Raw genomic sequence first — 17478 nt, 5'->3', positions numbered from 1 at the left:
ACATATCCATACCCGTCCTATCCTCAGTTTGCTGCAGCTGCTGCTGTTGCTGCAGGATCTCAAGGATATCCGAATTCAACAGTAAGTATCAATTAAATATATTCGATTCTTATTGAGTTGTGTGTGCAACATTTACACTGTTATAATAAGGAAATATTCCAACGATGTCCGGCTATTCGAACAAGCTCCTCTTGAACAAAACTAATTTTCGAAGAAGAAAAATTTTATCAAATGTATGATAAGAAATAGAAGAAATGCAAAGCATAATGCTTGATCTTGCTGGTCTGAGTGTTAAAAAACAATTAAAATTGTTTAAACATACAGAATACTGATAATGTCAAGCACATTCAAGTATGAAGATTTTTTGCGATAATTTTAGTTTTTTAATGGTCATTCATAGAAAAATTTCGCTCCATATTGGTAGGGGTTAATCTTGGCACTTACATGGGATGGATCGTTTCATTTCTTTTTGTACGGCTGTTTCATTTATTTCATATTTTTCAGACAATTTAACTTATTTTTTAATATTTTATAACTTAATCTTCAATCCTAATTTAGGGTCTCAAGCATATATGAAATTCCACCTATCACCCTCCCTAATTCCTACTCACGTGGATAGGTGAGTTAAGTCTGTATCTTCTGAATGAAATTTAACGACGAAAAAGCAGAAAAAAATAACAGTTTTATGAATCAAAATGTCCTTTCAAGTAAAACAAGGCCGTATCCAGGGGGTGGGGGTAAAGGGGGTTGCCACCCCCCTCGACATGTTTTTCAAACTCGTAAAAATGTAACAAAAATGAATATAGACAATTTTGTATACGTTTTTTGAGGGTTTTTTACCCCCTCCCCCGAAAAGAGATCTTTTGCAAAACCCCTTCCGAAAAAAAAATCCTGGGTACGGCCTTGAAGCAGAACACAAACTTTAAAGCGGATTATAAATAGATTCAACCTTTTAAGGAATGGAATTGAGTAATTTTGATTGACCCATATACATCTAAGCCAATTTATTAATATATTATTTTCAAGATATCTGCAGTCGATTGAAGACAGCCTAACTTTTGAGGCTTGAATCTTGATATACGATGTTGCACTTGACTAGTGATAATTTTTTTTTTAGTTTTATCCGATAGATTTGTGCAAATGCAAGTAAAATCTTCCCTATTCAAATTGCCTCCCGTTTAATAGAGAGGCCGTACTATTTTGTGGGAGGTGGTTGCTATCTTGACCGTAGACAGAATCGTATAAATGTGAGCAAATGTTCCGATAATTCCACTACACCCAATTCAGTGGGTGAAGGTTCCTCGATCTGTCTCTAAACAGGACCAACTTTGCACATCCGATGAACAATTTTTTTCCGTTACTACGAAGAAGCTTTTAGGATTTGATTTCCCAGAAATGTCACAGGACAATTATTTATTATATAATTATAGCCTACTTGCAAAATTTAAAAAAAAGAGTAGGGCAAGGACAAAATAGAAGAAAAATACACTGCAAAAATAAAAAAATTAATGACTTTACAATGACTTATATGCCATTACAAAAAAATTAACAATTATATTAATCTAAATAGAATTAAAAACAACCGGGTATGGTGACGGTGTGGGCCCAGTAGTCAGGCATTAAAAGCAAGTTTTCGTTGATGACGATACAAGACAGGCATGTTATCAGTAAAACTGATAATACCAAACTGACCTATTATTGTTCGATTTCAATAAGAGCGTGGCAAATAAGGAGACTTGCAATACCAGAAATAAAAAATACGAATAAGCTTACGAAAAATTTACGAATAAGTTTACGTAAAAATACGAATATTGCCTTCATGAAACCATCGAATAAAGTTTCGTGAGAACCGTCTATTATAGTCGACACGATTTGTGACAATCTTGGTATAACTTATTTTCGATTGACCTTAATATCTGATACAGTTTTCCACCTCAAAACTCAAATTGAATCGTAGATAGATGTTACAAGCTATCCAAGGCTAGGAACAAAATGAATAACAGAATGATGGCAATACGGATGTTCCGAACCGAACTTGTCATTGAGCGACAAATATTCTTATTTATCAACCTTAAGTGACATTCCAATTCTTTCAAGAAAGATCCTATGCTAGTAACACTTTCTGTTAGACTAACCTTCGACCGCTAATCAGCTGCAGGTCATCAGCATGTCCAAGATAAGGCATTTTAAAATACCCAGAAAAACAAGTAGAAGACATGCTCGGAAGAACGCTGGATAAACAAGCACTGAAAATGTATGGAGAGCGTTGATGTTCTTGTCAAATTTCGCGGTGAACAGGTGCATTTTAAAAAGATCACAGCCTTTATTTCAAACTCACATGAGAACTAAGATATCAAAATGTCAATTATTCCGAGCTCATGTAAGTTAATTCTGAGCTTTAATTTCGAGCTCATTTAAAAAATAAAACGTTATGTGAATGAACAATTCTATCAAGCGACATACATATGTGTGTACTTGCAAAAATATATTTTGATTTTGTGTGTTATTTGATTAATTCATATTTCGGGAAAGAATTTTTTAATTTAATTTTTCTTTTGTTTAGTAATTGTTTGATATATCGCTTTTTTGTTTCTTTTCAGAGTCTGGATTATTCCCCATATTCAATGTATAGTCAACCAAGTTCTTTCTACTACGGCCAGAGTTACAGTGGATATAATGCGTTAGGGTCGTCGACCTCCACCAATTCCATCCCTGCTTTACAACCGTAATTCCTATTTCTTTCTTTGATTACAAACTTTGGCTTTTTATAATTAATTTACTGATTCTTTGATCTGTGAGGTAAAAGGTTATTAACAAAAAGATGAATCTCTCTTTTTCCTATTCTATCATTCAAATTTCAGCACTTCTATATTCTATTCATGGTTTTGAATATTCAGTTGTCATGCCTAATCTGTCTATATTATTATCTTAGCAATAATTGTATGTATAAACATCTGTAAATTTTTTTACAAAATAACATAATAATTTTTTCCTAAAAATTGGGATATTACCAGTTTCCTGTGTGAAAAAAAGATCTAAATAGGTTGCCACTTTGCGGAAATTTGTTTCCGCCTCCCAGTCCCCTTAATATTTTTCATAATTGGTCTGCTAACTGAAATTAAATACGACTTGAAATCCTTCAGTATATAAAATCAGTTGATTCTGAGTTTTAAAGTGTCACGGTTTAGATATGTCACGGTTTTGAGAAAATTTTTGCAAAACAGGTTAAGAAACTGTTTTTCTTTTCTCCAATTCAGGGTCGGTCCATTGGTACTATGCTGAAATATCACTAGGTGAGAAAAGCTAAACTTCTTTTTGTCTTAAGAAAATTTATGCTGAATCTGAAAAATCAATCAAAACTGTATTTTCATCTCCCTACAGTTTCTCTGTAATAATTTTATTTTTTTTAGTGAAATTTTTATGTTTTTGACTTCTTTCCAAAAATACAATTAAAATATTTTAAGATAATTTTATTCCAGTTTTGTATGCTGAATCCAAGACTGCATTCAGACTTTTCCTAATGCTTAACATCTTTCGTTTTTGTGTTTTGTTTCTTTAAGGGAAATATACTTTCTTAAGAAAGTAAATACAAATCTACTTTCTATAACTTTATCTTTTTTATCGATTGATGGTAGCTTTCTTTTCTAGTTATTTGAGTCGTATTTCAAGCTCGTTCCTCTTTCTTTTATTCCTAATTACTCTTTCTTTCTATTTTAAGAATTCGAAGAAATTATGTGTGAGCAGCTTCTGTAACATTTAAACAGGGAAATATTTTTAAAACTTGCAATATACTGCTCAAGCTTGCCAAAAGTGTAAAAACTTTAACGATTTAAAGTGCTTCTCTATGAAGTAGAGGACCCATTTTAGAAAGCACAAATTTCTTACAATAACAAAATAAGCCTTTCGGTTTTTGGGTGAAATGATATTTAGCTCTTCAAGAGCTATCTTCTAGAAAAACTCCTTTAGAGGAATATTCCAGGAGAGCTCGGGGGGTTATTTGTAAATTAGAATTAGTACAAGCCAATTCCCGGAATTCTTAAACTTAAATACTCCTAATGGGATTTTCTCTTTTGTTATCCTTTTGTCAAGATCAAATGATCTGTCAACTTAGGTGAGAGGGTATTTCATGCAATGATATAATGGGTATAGTAACTTCCACTGAATTGACTCATTACCAGTAATTCTCACCATATTTTTGTCTGTTTTAACTGTGTGTCATGTTTGGAGAAATATTTCGCTAATGCATATTACCTTAATTGTAGTCAGGATTGATAGAACATTACTATTGAAGAGAGTAATTTTTGATAATGAGTGAGAAGACAGTCGATCGCCTGACTCTCTTAATCCCGTTGAAAGCTCCAATTACTTGGCCTTTTCGGGCCTCTACTTCTTTCTCCAAGCATTGGACAATATCAGGTTGAGTGCTGGTGACTGAATATCCAAGCAGAAAATTTTTGAGATTTAGTCACTTAAGCTGTTTGTCTTTGTAAAATACTATTTACGGACAAAGATGTTCCAAATTGAAATGCTGTTAGGGTTAACAGCAATGCCGTATCCAGAAGGGGCTGGGGTTTTGACCCATCCCCCTCCGAAATGTTTGTCTGACGTGTAAAAAATGCTAAAAAAATGAATATATAAAAGCAAATTTGTGCGTTTTTTAGAGTTTTTTTGTAGCCCAAAACATTTTTTTAGAGTTTTTTTTTGTTTTTTTTTTAACTACTTTTGTTTGAAAGACCCTTTCGTTTTACTCAATTCCCTGTTTAGTAGGAGCAAAATTAGACTGGAGCAATAAAACAATATTTAATACCCTATTTGAACATTCATTCACTGTCTTAGGGAAAACAGTCCTCATTATTCTCTCCTTTGTATCTGTATTATGGAAAGGCAGTGTTGTCTTCATCATTATTTAGTACCCTCTTGTGTCAAAAAAAGCAAGCAGTGGAGTAAAAGCATGGAGTAAAAGGAAAAGGAAATGGAACAGAAAAGAGAATCTAGATAAAAAATTAATGCAACAAACAGGTGAAACCGTCACCGATATAACAAAATTCATCTTTAAAAACTAAAGACGCAGTACAAGATTGATAAAGAGGCAGTAAAAAAGAAATTACCCTCTTAGGTAATTATAAGTACCCGAATTTGTACCTATGTGTTGTTCCCAAATTCCTTTACCATTCCTGGTGTCTTATTTCTACTACTACTACTAATAGCCTGCTTCAGTACCAAAACCACCTGAGATTAACACATCTGCTTATGTTTTGTTCAGACTTTCCTTTTCCTCAGCCAGTGGGCATGGATGCTTCTTCCATTTTATTACATAAATTTTTTTATTCCGTTTTGCATTTACTCCGTTTTTGCATTTATTATTACGAACATACTAAACTTATAAGACAATCACCCCAAGAATGTCTCTAAAGAACAGAAACAAGAAAAATAAAACACAGAATGATTTGTCTTTACCATCAAAACCGATATTGACCTGCTTTTTATTTCGAAGAATGGCAAATCGAAGCCACATTAAAAAAAATACAGTTCTTTATGTTTATTTATCAAAAAGGTAGATTTCAAGTCTCCCCATTTTCACACAGATGTAAAGCATTTAAAATCAATTCTTTTTTTAGGGCAAATTCGCCTTCTTCAGTAATAACACCATCTGCATCAGCTCTAGCAACGTATCAACTAGCAACTTTATCACAAGGTGGAACCACTGCCGGTTATGCACCAAGTAAGTCCTGTGTATCTTTTATTTGTATTCGCATTTGATTAAACATGTTGCTTTTACCATTGATGCTGTCGGTAAATTGATGCTGACAATTTTTATTCTTAAAACCCAACTGGTTAATATCTAATGTTTTGAAGTCAATTTAATGGTACAATCTCAAATTAAAAGTTGTTACTAAAGAGGTTAAAAGCTAAAGAATTGCATAGAAACAATCAGGAAAAAATATGTCAATTGAGCTTGTATTAAATATTTTCCAAACACTGAGGGTTATACGTAATCTTTAAAATTCAAAGTTATCCTGTTTTAACGCTTATCGTTTTTAGATTTTATCATTGGAAAATTTAATAGGAATTTTTGCAATTGGGCTACATCCATTTTAAAGCTTTTCTTGTATCTAAGTAAACTGTCCGACTTGAACCTATTGTGAACTTTTCTACTTCCTTGTATTTCTAACATAACTTCCTAATAAGACTTAGATGGCGTCTAAGTATGTACTGACTTCTCCAAATACTTTCGCCAATTCATATTTTGATATATTTTTTTTTTAGGGCGTTCGGATGCTGAATCGAATTTATATTATTTAAATAGTTAATTTTAATTAACTGCTATTTTAAATTACTCTCAAAAAACAAAAAGAGTTTTTCGTATGGAATAAAAACGGCAATGTTTTTTTTTTTTTTCAAACCTGAAGAGCAGAACCGGACACCCCAAAATCATATATAAAATATTCCACTTAAGATTTCATGCTCAGATTTTATACTTTTTATGCTCAAAATCTTTTCTGTGATCCCCTTCTATTCAATGATTCCTTTCAAATGAGCTCTTAAACAGCTTTATATTTCAGTCGCTCCATAACAGTGACGAAAAACAGAGGAGACATCTATCAGTGCCACCCATGCAAAGAAGGTATTTTCCTTGTTGTTAGGCCAGGGGACTGTGGTTTTTTTTTTTGGCTTTTAGCAATGGCAGTTCTTATGGTGTACTTTTTTTCGATATGACCCCATGATTGAGGGGTTTCAGACTATTTTTTTTTTTTAATTTCTATAAATTAGTTTTCAAAGCAACATTTTACTGTTAGGAATTATCGAGATAATAGATCCCATTCCTAAATCAATTACAATCGTCAATTTTTTCTCACTACCCGGTTTTCTTAACATATTTTTCAATTTCTTGTTTCTATGGGCTTTGGTTTGTTGTTTACTAGGTTGCAGCTCCCGCTGCAACCTAGTAAAGAGCGAAAAAGTATTTATTCTTAATGCTGATGATAAATTTTTCACTCTTGTTAAATACTGACCACAGTTTAAGCAAGTTTTATTGAAGAGAACAGATATTTTTCTTTCTATCGTAAAGCTGGGCTTGATTTTCTTACTTTTACCTAATCTTTATGCTGATGGTCCAACTCATACAGGGATAAAGATTTTCGCCTCTGATCTGTGCGATCTAGTTGACAGGAACTAATGAAAGGGAAAATCCTAAATACTCTATTGTTTTACAGTTCAGAGTCCTTCTTACGGACAACCAGATAGTTTGAGTCCAGCTTCACCTGTAAAAAGTGAATCTTCCAGTAGTGGCCGAAGACCAAGAGAAGAAGGTAATATTTTTTTTTTCCCTCTACCATTGCATATTTTTCTTTATTCTTTTTAAATTCTGTTCATCTCTGGTGAAAACATGCACTTCTTTTTCAGCATCAGTAAAACACTGAAAGACCAATAAATAGAACATAAAGTAAGAAAGATTTCCACGAAAAGCTGAAATTGTTCAATTTTTTCCTGAAAATAAATGAGCTATTTCCAAAGCGCTACTTGAGTGGCTGTAGTGTAACAGCTAATATATAAATTTTGAGTTGATTAATCAATGTGCAAGAAAATATTAGATTCCAAATATGTTAGGGGGTCAAGTCTTTTGAAAACGGCAGGAAAGAGACTTTGTTCGATTCAATAATCTTGAGTCTTAGTACTTATGAGAGCCGAAAGTTCTAAAAGGTATTTTTTTTTTTCTTCACTATCGTTCATTTTAGTCAATAGTCGGCTCCCGGTTATCCCAGCACAAAGCTGTTCCTAGGGTCGACGGTGCCCGGTCCAAAATTACTTACAGCGCCTCCCTCCCGTCTCAAGTACAAGCAAAAAAGCCAAATAAAGTGGAAATTGGATCAAAGGGCACAATTACCTATCCGTGGCACCCCCAAGCCACAGTGCCTGGGGCAACTGCCCCGTTTATCCCTCCCCCTAGGAATGGCTCTGACCCAGTGTACTTGAAAATTTGCGCAAGAAATAGGACAGATTTTGTAACGCTTGAAGGCAAAGTGCACGTTTCATGTACATGTGGATAGGGAGGTGGTTTGTTTCCACCAAGATCCCAAGACAGTTTCGCTTTTTCCCATATTTCCATGTATTCGGCATACAATTTTTGTGCTTTTACTTTTTTTGAATTTACACCGAAGATTTACACCGAAAATCTACACCGAGATTTTTTAAGCTGTTGGCCCTCCTTCTGAAAATAATTTCATGTGTACGTGCCTGATATAAAGTATTATATAAGTGTTTCGAGCAAAATATGCATATTTCCTATTAAAAACACACAAATGTTTCAGTGCTATAAAGATAAAACAAAGACGCATAGACAAAAAATAAAGTAATGAATAGAAAATAAAAATTTCAAACTTGATCAAGATAACTGGGTTTTATTGACATCACTTCTTTATTTAAAAGTTTGAAAACATCATTGAATTTCAACTCTGGTAACTTTTAATTCAGTTCGTCAATTGTTAGTACTATAGTATATTCGTACTGTTGTCTCCTTCAGTATCATTGAAGAAAGGTTAATTATACTTCCTATACGGATCCTCTCTATCCTTCACAAGAAGGTTCCAACTAGCTCTTATTGGCATAAGCAAACATTTTTATGACGAGTCGAAACTTCAGTCTACTCTCTGAGAATAGTCTTTATCTGGCAACAGCGGATTTTTTCTAATAAAGTAAACCTAAACAAATTCAGTTTGGACGAGATGGACTTAAGACTCTATGTTAAGACTTTATTTATTACCTTTCGGATAAGGATCTCAACTTTATTTTATTTAGGTCAGCCTAACTTAACACCTAGCCTATAAGCCTCAATCCCTCATTTTATAACACATATAAATAACACTGTCTTTCAGTTTTTACCTATTTTGAAGGGGTATCTTAGCTAAATTTTATCGCACTCATATATGACAGGCTCCCAAAAGGGTGCTCCAAAGCTCCTAACAGGTCACCACGTGATTCTCTCAGCTTTTCTACCAGGATTTTGGGATTCAGTTTGGCGGCAGCATGATACAATCCCAAGTTCTCGGCAGGAATTGCGTGATAAAAAACACCATAAATATCATAGTTTCCTCTGCCATTTGGAACCCTTGCTAATGTATATTTAACCTTAACAAATCATATATTTTGTATAAGTATTTCAGATGGCTGACAGTCATCAAGGGTGATTATCATCATTGGTAGACTTGACTATCATCATTGGTATATTACACGGGCCTAAGAAAAATCAATAAGCTTGCTGGTTAATTCTCTATGTATCAACAAAACTCATCTTTGCATTATTGTATTTCTGTGTTGAGCCACCCTGGCCGAGTGGGTTGGTGCGCTGGATTCGGGATCCTTTGTCTGAGAGGACGCGGGTCCTTTGTCTGAGAGGACACGGTTTGGGACGGGGGTCAGTGGCGTGACTCTGTAAGCTTAGCCAGAGTCGACCCAGCTCTAAATGGGTACCTGGAGAAATTTGGGGAAGGTAAACAGGAAGGGTGTGCGAAAGCACAGGATGGCTGGCCCCCAACTCCCCATTGCACTTCCTGGCTGAAGGGCCAAGAAATGGAGATCAGCACCGTCGGTACGGACTGCAAAGTCTAATGCCGTATCCTTTTTTTTCTGTGTTAACACAAGTCACTTATCACCACAATAGCTTCAAATGAACATTGAAATAAAAGGAAGTCAGTTGTAGACTACTTTATAGTTTCTGCGACTGCTCAGTAATTTCAAAGAAATGTTTTGTGTTTATCGGTAGGAGCAAGGAGAAAATATTTCGCTTTAACTTTATATGATGAATCAGTTAAAATTAATTTTTTATCGGTTGGGTGCCATGAAGATGTCGTAAAAATTCATTCTTTTCACTTAACGCTATACATAATATTTTTACCTCGTCTGAAATAAAATTCTAGAGTAGAAAGTTGGGAGTTTAGTAGTGTACGATGTATCATTTCAGGTGCTCCACCCCGAAGCGGTAGAACTCGCAGTCGAAGGCAAGTGAATCCCTCACCAGATCCAGAGAATAGTTTAGATAGAGTTTTTATTTGGGACCTTGATGAGACAATCATTGTTTTTCACACCCTTCTCACAGGAGCCTTTGCTGCCCGGTACAACAAGGTAATAATTATATCTTTTTTCTTCGTTCTTTTTTCCTATTATTGGACGAAGTGGAAGGATAACTTCTCTTTGGATAATAGAAATATATGCTGAACTATTTTTGAATTAATTTTCCTTTATTTGGCCTACAAAAACCTGGGGAATAGACTCTTTGTCAAATTGTTGATATTTATTTTTCCCTTAACATTACTGTCATCGAGTATATGTCTTGATCTTGGAAATCTAACTTTTTAAATCAAAATGTAATATATACTAGCTGTTGGGGTCGAGCAAGTCGTTAAGTCGAGCAACCCGCGCGCGCAAGTCGTTACGCGCCATATTAGTTACGCGCCATTGTAGTTGTGTCCCTGTTACCTCATTATTCTAATGATTGCCCTTGAGCTTTGTTGATGGTGATTGCTAATCGAACATTCCCTGTGTCCCAGTCGTCATTTATATATCCCCCTGTGCCCCCCGGCGTCCCCGTTGTTGTTGTTTCCCTATGTCCCGGTCGTCATTTGTGTCCCGGTGTCCCAGTCTGTAATTTATCTTTGAGTGTCGCGGTCGTCATTTATATTCCCTGTGTCGCGGTGTCCCGGTCGTCATTTTTGTCCCGGTCGTCATTTGTGTTCCTGTGTCCCGGCCTGTAATTTCTCATTGAGTGTCCTGGTCGTCATTCTAATGATTACCCTGGATCTTTGTTGATGGTGATTGCTAATCGAACATTCCCTGTGTCCCTGTCGTCATTTATATATCACCCTGTGCCCCCCAGCGTCCCCGTTGTTGTTGTTTCCCTGTTTCCCGGTCGTCATTTGTGTCCCGGTGTCCCAGTCTGTAATTTCTCTTTGAGTGTCGCGGTCGTCATTTATATTCCCTGTGTCGCGGTGTCCCGATCGTCATTTTTGTCCCGGTAGTCATTTGTGTTCCGGTGTCCCGGTCTGTAATTTCTCTTTGAGTGTCCTGGTCGTCATTTATATTCCCTATGTCCCGGTCGTCATTTGTGTCGCGTTGCTTTGTTGATGGTGATTGCTAATCGAACATTTCTTGTGTCCCGGTCGCTTTCTCTTTGAGTGTCCCGGTCGTTATTTATATTCCCTATGTCCCGGTGTCCCGGTCGTCATTTGTGTCCCGATGTCCCGGTGTGTAATTTCGTCAATCAGCAAACATGACGTCAGTCGACACACAAACATGACACCACTGGACACACAGAAACACAGACAACTTATTTTTATATATATAGATGTTCCGATGTCCCGGTCGTCATTTGTGTCCCGATGTCCCGGTGTGTAATTTCGTCTATCAACAAACATGACGTCAGTCGACACACAAACATGACGTCAGTCGACACACACACACACACACACAGACAACTTATTTTTATATAGATAGATAGATAGATAGATTTTTGAAGTTACCAGTTTTTTACTTTTTAAGAAATTCAATCTCTTTTCATACTGGTGTCTTTTCAAAGATATTTGATTATTCAAGCAAGCCGATTAACAGACAAAGTGTAATAGACATAACCCACAGAAACTTATTTTTATGTATTCTTTTCAAAATAAGATATAAAAATATCTTTTCAAAGATATTTGATTATTCAAGCAAGCCGATTAACAGACAAAGTGTAACAGACATAACAGACAGACAAATTATTTCATATAGATAGATAGATTTTTGAAGTTACCAGTTTTTTACTTTTTAAGAAATTCAATCTCTTTTCATACTGTATCTTTTCAAAGATATTTTATTATTCAAGCAAGCCGATTAACAGACAAAGTGTAACAGACATAACAGACAGACAACTTATTTTTATATATATAGATAGATAGATTTTTGAAGTTACCGGTTTTTTACTCTTTAAGAATTTCAATCTCTTTTCATACTGTATCTTTTCAAAGATATTTGATTATTCAAGCAAGCCGATTAACAGACAAAGTGTAACAGACAGACAACTTATTTTTATATATATAGATATAAACAAATACAACGTAGAGACAATAGGGAAAATTTTTTCAAGACAATGGAAATTATTTATGTAGACATTTCGGCCCTATGTCCAAGGGCCGTCTTCAGCACAATACAAGAATAAGAGAGAAACTATATCTATATATATATATAAAAGAACTTAAATCAAATTGTGAGGATTAAAACTGAATAGTTAAAAACACTTATTAAAACATTTTTTTTTAATAGCCCTAGCATCCTTACTTCAGCGAAGTTCAACCAGGACTGGCGAAAAGAATGAAATGAGAATATAAGCTCATTCAAACTAAAGAGAAATAAAATGATTAGATGCAATTTCTTAAAGCTAATCTTGCTTGTTTAGCAGCCTGTCTCAAAGGCCTTTTCGTAGTTGGTTCAGTACTATTATAAATCGGTTTAGTAAAATATTTTGTTAGATCATTTTTAATTAAATTTGAGTATAAAGAATTTAGTGAGTATTCCCCCAAGTCCCTGTTCAAAGAAATATTTTTATTTATTTTGAGATTAATTTCGATTGATTCTCGAACCACCTGTTTTATTCCGGGCTACTAGCTAATATTTACGTCGAGAATCTTGAGAATTGGGCATTAAATTCTTATTTTTTAAAACATGTCTATTGGGGTCGTTATATGGATGACGTAATTTCACTTTGGAATTATGGGGAAGCTGAGCTTCGGGGCTTCTTAGATCATCTTAACACTTATGACCGAAATTTGCAGTTCACCCTTGAAGTTGAAATTGAAAATAAACTACCGTTTTTAGATGTATTAATTATTCGTAATGCTGATGAACTGGATTTTACTATATATCGAAAGCCAACACAAAACAATAGATATCTTCACTTTAATTCAAATCACCCCCCACAAGTTAAAAGAGCAGTTGTAACTTCCCTCATTGATCGTGCCCTGAATATTTGCTCCAATTCATATATAAATGCAGAAATAAATTTTATCAGAGATATTCTTTTTGGTAATGGATACCCCATTTCTTTTGTCAATAAAATAATTAACCGTAGAATAAAAAGACATTCTTGTAAAATCGAAGAAGATACTTCACAATGTGAGGCTACTGATAAGCCCTCAAATATTGTCTATCTTCCGTATATCCCAAAGATTACAACAAAATTAAAAAATATTTGCACAAAAAATAATCTGTACGTAGTTTTTACTAATAATTTTAAAACCATCAATTTTTTAAATTCGGGTAAAGATAAGACCCCAGTTACTCGCCAAAGAGGGGTCTATCAAATACCTTGTGATTGCGGAAAATACTGTGTCGGCAGGACCCATCAGAATCTAGACAAAAGGTTACAACAGCATAAAAATGACATAGACAAGGCCTTAATTTCAAATGGTTCCAACAACTCCTTTGATTCTGCTCTAGGTTGGCATATATTTAATAATCCGTCCCACATGATACTTTTTGAAGACTCTTCACTCATTAGTAATGATTTGGGAATAAAACGGGTGGTTCGAGAATCAAATTTAATTAAAAATGATCTAACAAAATATTTTACTAAACCGATTTATAACAGTACTGAACCAACTACGAAAAGGCCTTTGAGACAGGCTGCTAAACAAGCAAGATTAGCTTTAAGATGCATCTAATCATTTTATTTCTCTTTAGTTTGAATGAGCTTATATTCTCATTTCATTCTTTTCGCCAGTCCTGGTTGAACTTCGCTGAAGTAAGGATGCTAGGGCTATTTTTAAAAAAATGTTTTAATAAGTGTTTTTAACTATTCAGTTTTAATCCTCACAATTTGATGTAAGTTCTTTTATATATATATATATATATATATATATATATATATATATATAGTTTCTCTCTTATTCTTGTATTGTGCTGAAGACGGCCCTTGGACATAGGGCCGAAATATCTACATAAATAATTTCCATTGTCTTGAAAAAATTTTCCCTATTTTCTCTACGTTGTATTTGTTTGTTATGGAAAGGCAGTGTGGTCTTCGTCGCTATTTTTTATATAGATATATGTGGCTTTTCAGGATAAAATATCTTCGGAATCTGAAAAAATATCCAAAATATGAATCAGAGAAAAATTGTTTTCTCTTTCATGCTGTTTTACAATTTTTCTTTTGATGTAAACGGGTCAGCATCGCCACTTCCCAGGTGCCTCTCTTTATTACTCTAGTTCACAGAATAGCCATTTTCATTTATGTGTCTATTCTACTAATCTTAACAGCCAGCTTAGTATTAACTTTTCATGTGGCTATATTTATTAGCAATGCACATGAAAGTTCAGAAATTAATTGTTGGTTCGGATCATTGTCAAACTGCCCTCCAAAACAATCTCTTTCTTCAATATTTAGAACCAATTTAGCTTATAAAAAAAGGTCTTATGAAGGTCGTTACTCCTCTATCTATTAAATGTTGGCTGAATAAGTAGGCTACTCAAAATCAGAAGTAAAATTCAATAATCGTAGATAGTCGGAGCTTGACGAAAAACTTTTCAAGGGAGTTTTTGTTTTGATCTTTAAAACTTGAAAAGCTAATTAGATGATTTCTTTTTTCAAAAATTCACTTGTTAACTTTTAGTCTAATGACACGCATTAAATTGTTTAAAGCCATCTAGGTTTGATATACACTTGAAATGGGACTCAATATTTTTTCAATGTAGAATAAGCATTTCCTGATTAGTTACATACCTAATACTGTTAATACATTTGTTTACAACATTGTAAAATGGTACATAAACTACGAATGTTATTTCAGACTTAAATATGGCAATGACTATTTACATCGATTATTTAATGAAATCGAATATTTGCTTCAAAGCCTTTAGACTTTTGCCAAATAAATGCTCTTCTTCGGAAAAAAAAAATTTGTAATAGGGAAGGGTTAAAACTACAATAATACCTATATATAACAATTCATGGATTCACATTTCAAATCATGATTGTAAATTTTTTCATAAGGACAAGTTCTTTATCAAGTCCAGACTGCTTATAAAAAACACATGTATCAACAGAAATTTCGCAAAAACAAAATTCTTCGGAATGAAACTGGGATGTTCCTCCGTTCTGTCAGGTGTTGCTTTATTATCATTTAATAGCCTAGGTCATTGTAGCTCAAATATTCTCTCTAGTTGTTTGGAAATGTAAGATTAATTTTTAAGATTATCTTAAAAAGTAAAATAACTCTTGTTTTGTCTTCTACAATTATCTGAATGTTCTAAACTTTATTTCTTTTTTTAATTCTGTTGTTGAATACATGTATCAACTGGGAAGGGGCTCTTCCGTTAGGTTTAAAATTTTATATCTTTTGGTGTTTCCATTTGGAAAAAAATCAAAAAAAGAACAAAATCCCCCTGGCCAGATTTTAAGAATACATTTTTTGTATCTTCTTTAAGTTCTTGACCTACCCCACCCGCCTCCCCCACCAGATCTATATTTTCATGAATTGGTATCCAATTTTTGGTCTCGGCTCGCGAGAATAAAGCCTTTATCGTACAAAATCAAATCAAAGATGGAAGAACCGACTTTTTAAATATAGATGGCGGCTACTATCTTTTATTTTTTGCACGTTTTTAAAAAGGAAAAGGTCCAACTATTAAGAGATGACTTATCCGAATCGATATATTGCTGTCCAATCTTTTAGGAGTATACCTGGGATATTTTCCCCCTGAGTAACATTTTGAATTTTGTAAGGATCGATCCTACTGGCCAAGAAATGGCAAGAAAAGATAGCCCTAATGAGTGGATACCCTCTAACTCCTCATTTTGTGTTTTGCCAACTCATATCCCAAGGAATTTTTGGACAGGGGTGGAAATTTTTCCCAAGTAGAAAATTGGGCTTGAGCTATTCACTTGTAGTAATCTTCGATTTACAAGAATGGTTAGATATCCTGTACAATAATCATCGAATTATTCAACTCGAAATTTTCCGAACCTCAAACTCAGGTTTTCTGTTGGCTTAAAAAATTTTATATCCCCCATGGCTTTTCGCATGTTTAATCTTTTTTAAAAAGGCAATATAAAACAATATTATGCTCTAGAAAAAATGAGGAAAACTAAAAAATGACAAAATTTTTATTTTTAAGCCATATTTCTCAGTTCTTTGTATTGCATTGGCAAATTAACAAACATAGAATTAGAACAACCTAATTAGTTGTGAAGTTTTTTTTAAATTATATATTCAACACAGAAATTAGACAGGACTTTTAAGACCCTTTAAATATTTACAGAACCAAGAAAGAAGTGTTCAGCTTGGAATGGCTATGGAAGAAATGGTATTCAACCTTGCCGATACCAATCTGTTCTTCAATGATCTCGAGGTAAGTTGACATTCTCAGTTGAAACTCCGTCATTATTAAATAATTATATGATTAGGCATTGATTCCATTGTTTCTTCATGCCACTATTCTAAATTCATATCTTAACTCTAAGAAGTTTTTGTGACTCTAAGAGCTCAGCCGCCGCGAGTCTGGAAAGCTTACGGTTAAACGAATTCCCAAGTAACATCTGAATTCCAGATGCCAGGTGAGGCGGAAAACGCCTATTCTTGCTCTAAGTGAAATAAAGCAAATGAAGCTTTTAGCTCCTAACTTTAGTAATAGCTGTTCTGTGAGTAATACATAAAGAATGCTCTAATCCAGTATCCTCGATTGGCGCAGCTCTTGTTCCTCCTGTTCAGGCCATAAAGAGTGTTCTAACTCAGTATCCTCGATTGGTAGAGCTCTTGTTCCTCCTGTTCAGGCCAGTGGGTCCGTTATCTTAACTTGTATCAACTTTTCAACTCTAAAACTTTTGACTTACAATCAAAGACCACTCAAGTATTCGGTAAAGGGGGTGTTTATATCACTAACACCGACACGTAGAAAAGGGACTTCCAGGCGCGTGCACATCCAAAGTTCCAAGATTTAATAGACATGCTTCAAAAATCCCATAAGCTTTGCTTTTTATGCGCCTGTTTTTGGTTTGTCTCAAATTTAGAATTAGGTCAAGTATCAATTCCTAAAAATATATGAAAGTTTAGTTCACCTAGGTTGACTGCCTTCTTTAAATGTTAAAGAAGGTTTGCCTGGAAAGCGATTTATTTACTATTAAAAAAAAGAAGTTGTTTTTAACTGAAAGTAAGGAGCGACATTAAAACTTAAAGCGAACAGAAATTACTCTGTATATGAAAGGGGCTGTTCCCTCCTCAGCACCCCGCTCTTTACGCTAAAGTTTCTTTATTGTTTGATAAAGTAAGAGTTGTGAGAAAATATCAAAACTAAGCGTAAAGAGCGGGGTGTTGAGGAGGGGATAGCCCCTTTCATATATAGAATAATTTCTGTTCGTTTTAAGTTTCAATGTCGCTCCTTACTTTCAGCTAAAAAAAACTTCTTTTTTTATTTTATTTCTGAATGTTTTTGAATTAATGCAGGTTTTGAATTTGG

At 34.3% G+C, this 17478-nt stretch overlaps 1 protein-coding gene across 1 annotated transcript in view; it reads left to right on the top strand.

Annotated features, from left to right (window-relative positions):
• Positions 1-17478, top strand: part of LOC136033093 (eyes absent homolog 2-like) — a gene marked incomplete in the record, with an annotated part of 134372 nt that overhangs the window by 49777 nt on the left and 67117 nt on the right. The window contains 6 exon segments of the mRNA XM_065713700.1: positions 1-81; positions 2601-2725; positions 5619-5722; positions 7215-7310; positions 9959-10119; positions 16285-16374. Coding sequence (XP_065569772.1) covers positions 1-81; positions 2601-2725; positions 5619-5722; positions 7215-7310; positions 9959-10119; positions 16285-16374 — 657 coding nt within the window.

The sequence above is a fragment of the Artemia franciscana genome, chromosome 11 (genome assembly GCF_032884065.1).
Source record: "Artemia franciscana chromosome 11, ASM3288406v1, whole genome shotgun sequence".
Classification (NCBI taxonomy): Eukaryota; Metazoa; Arthropoda; class Branchiopoda; order Anostraca; family Artemiidae; genus Artemia; species Artemia franciscana.
The sequence above is the reverse complement of the archived record's forward strand: the minus strand, read 5'-3'. Positions and strand labels throughout refer to the sequence as shown.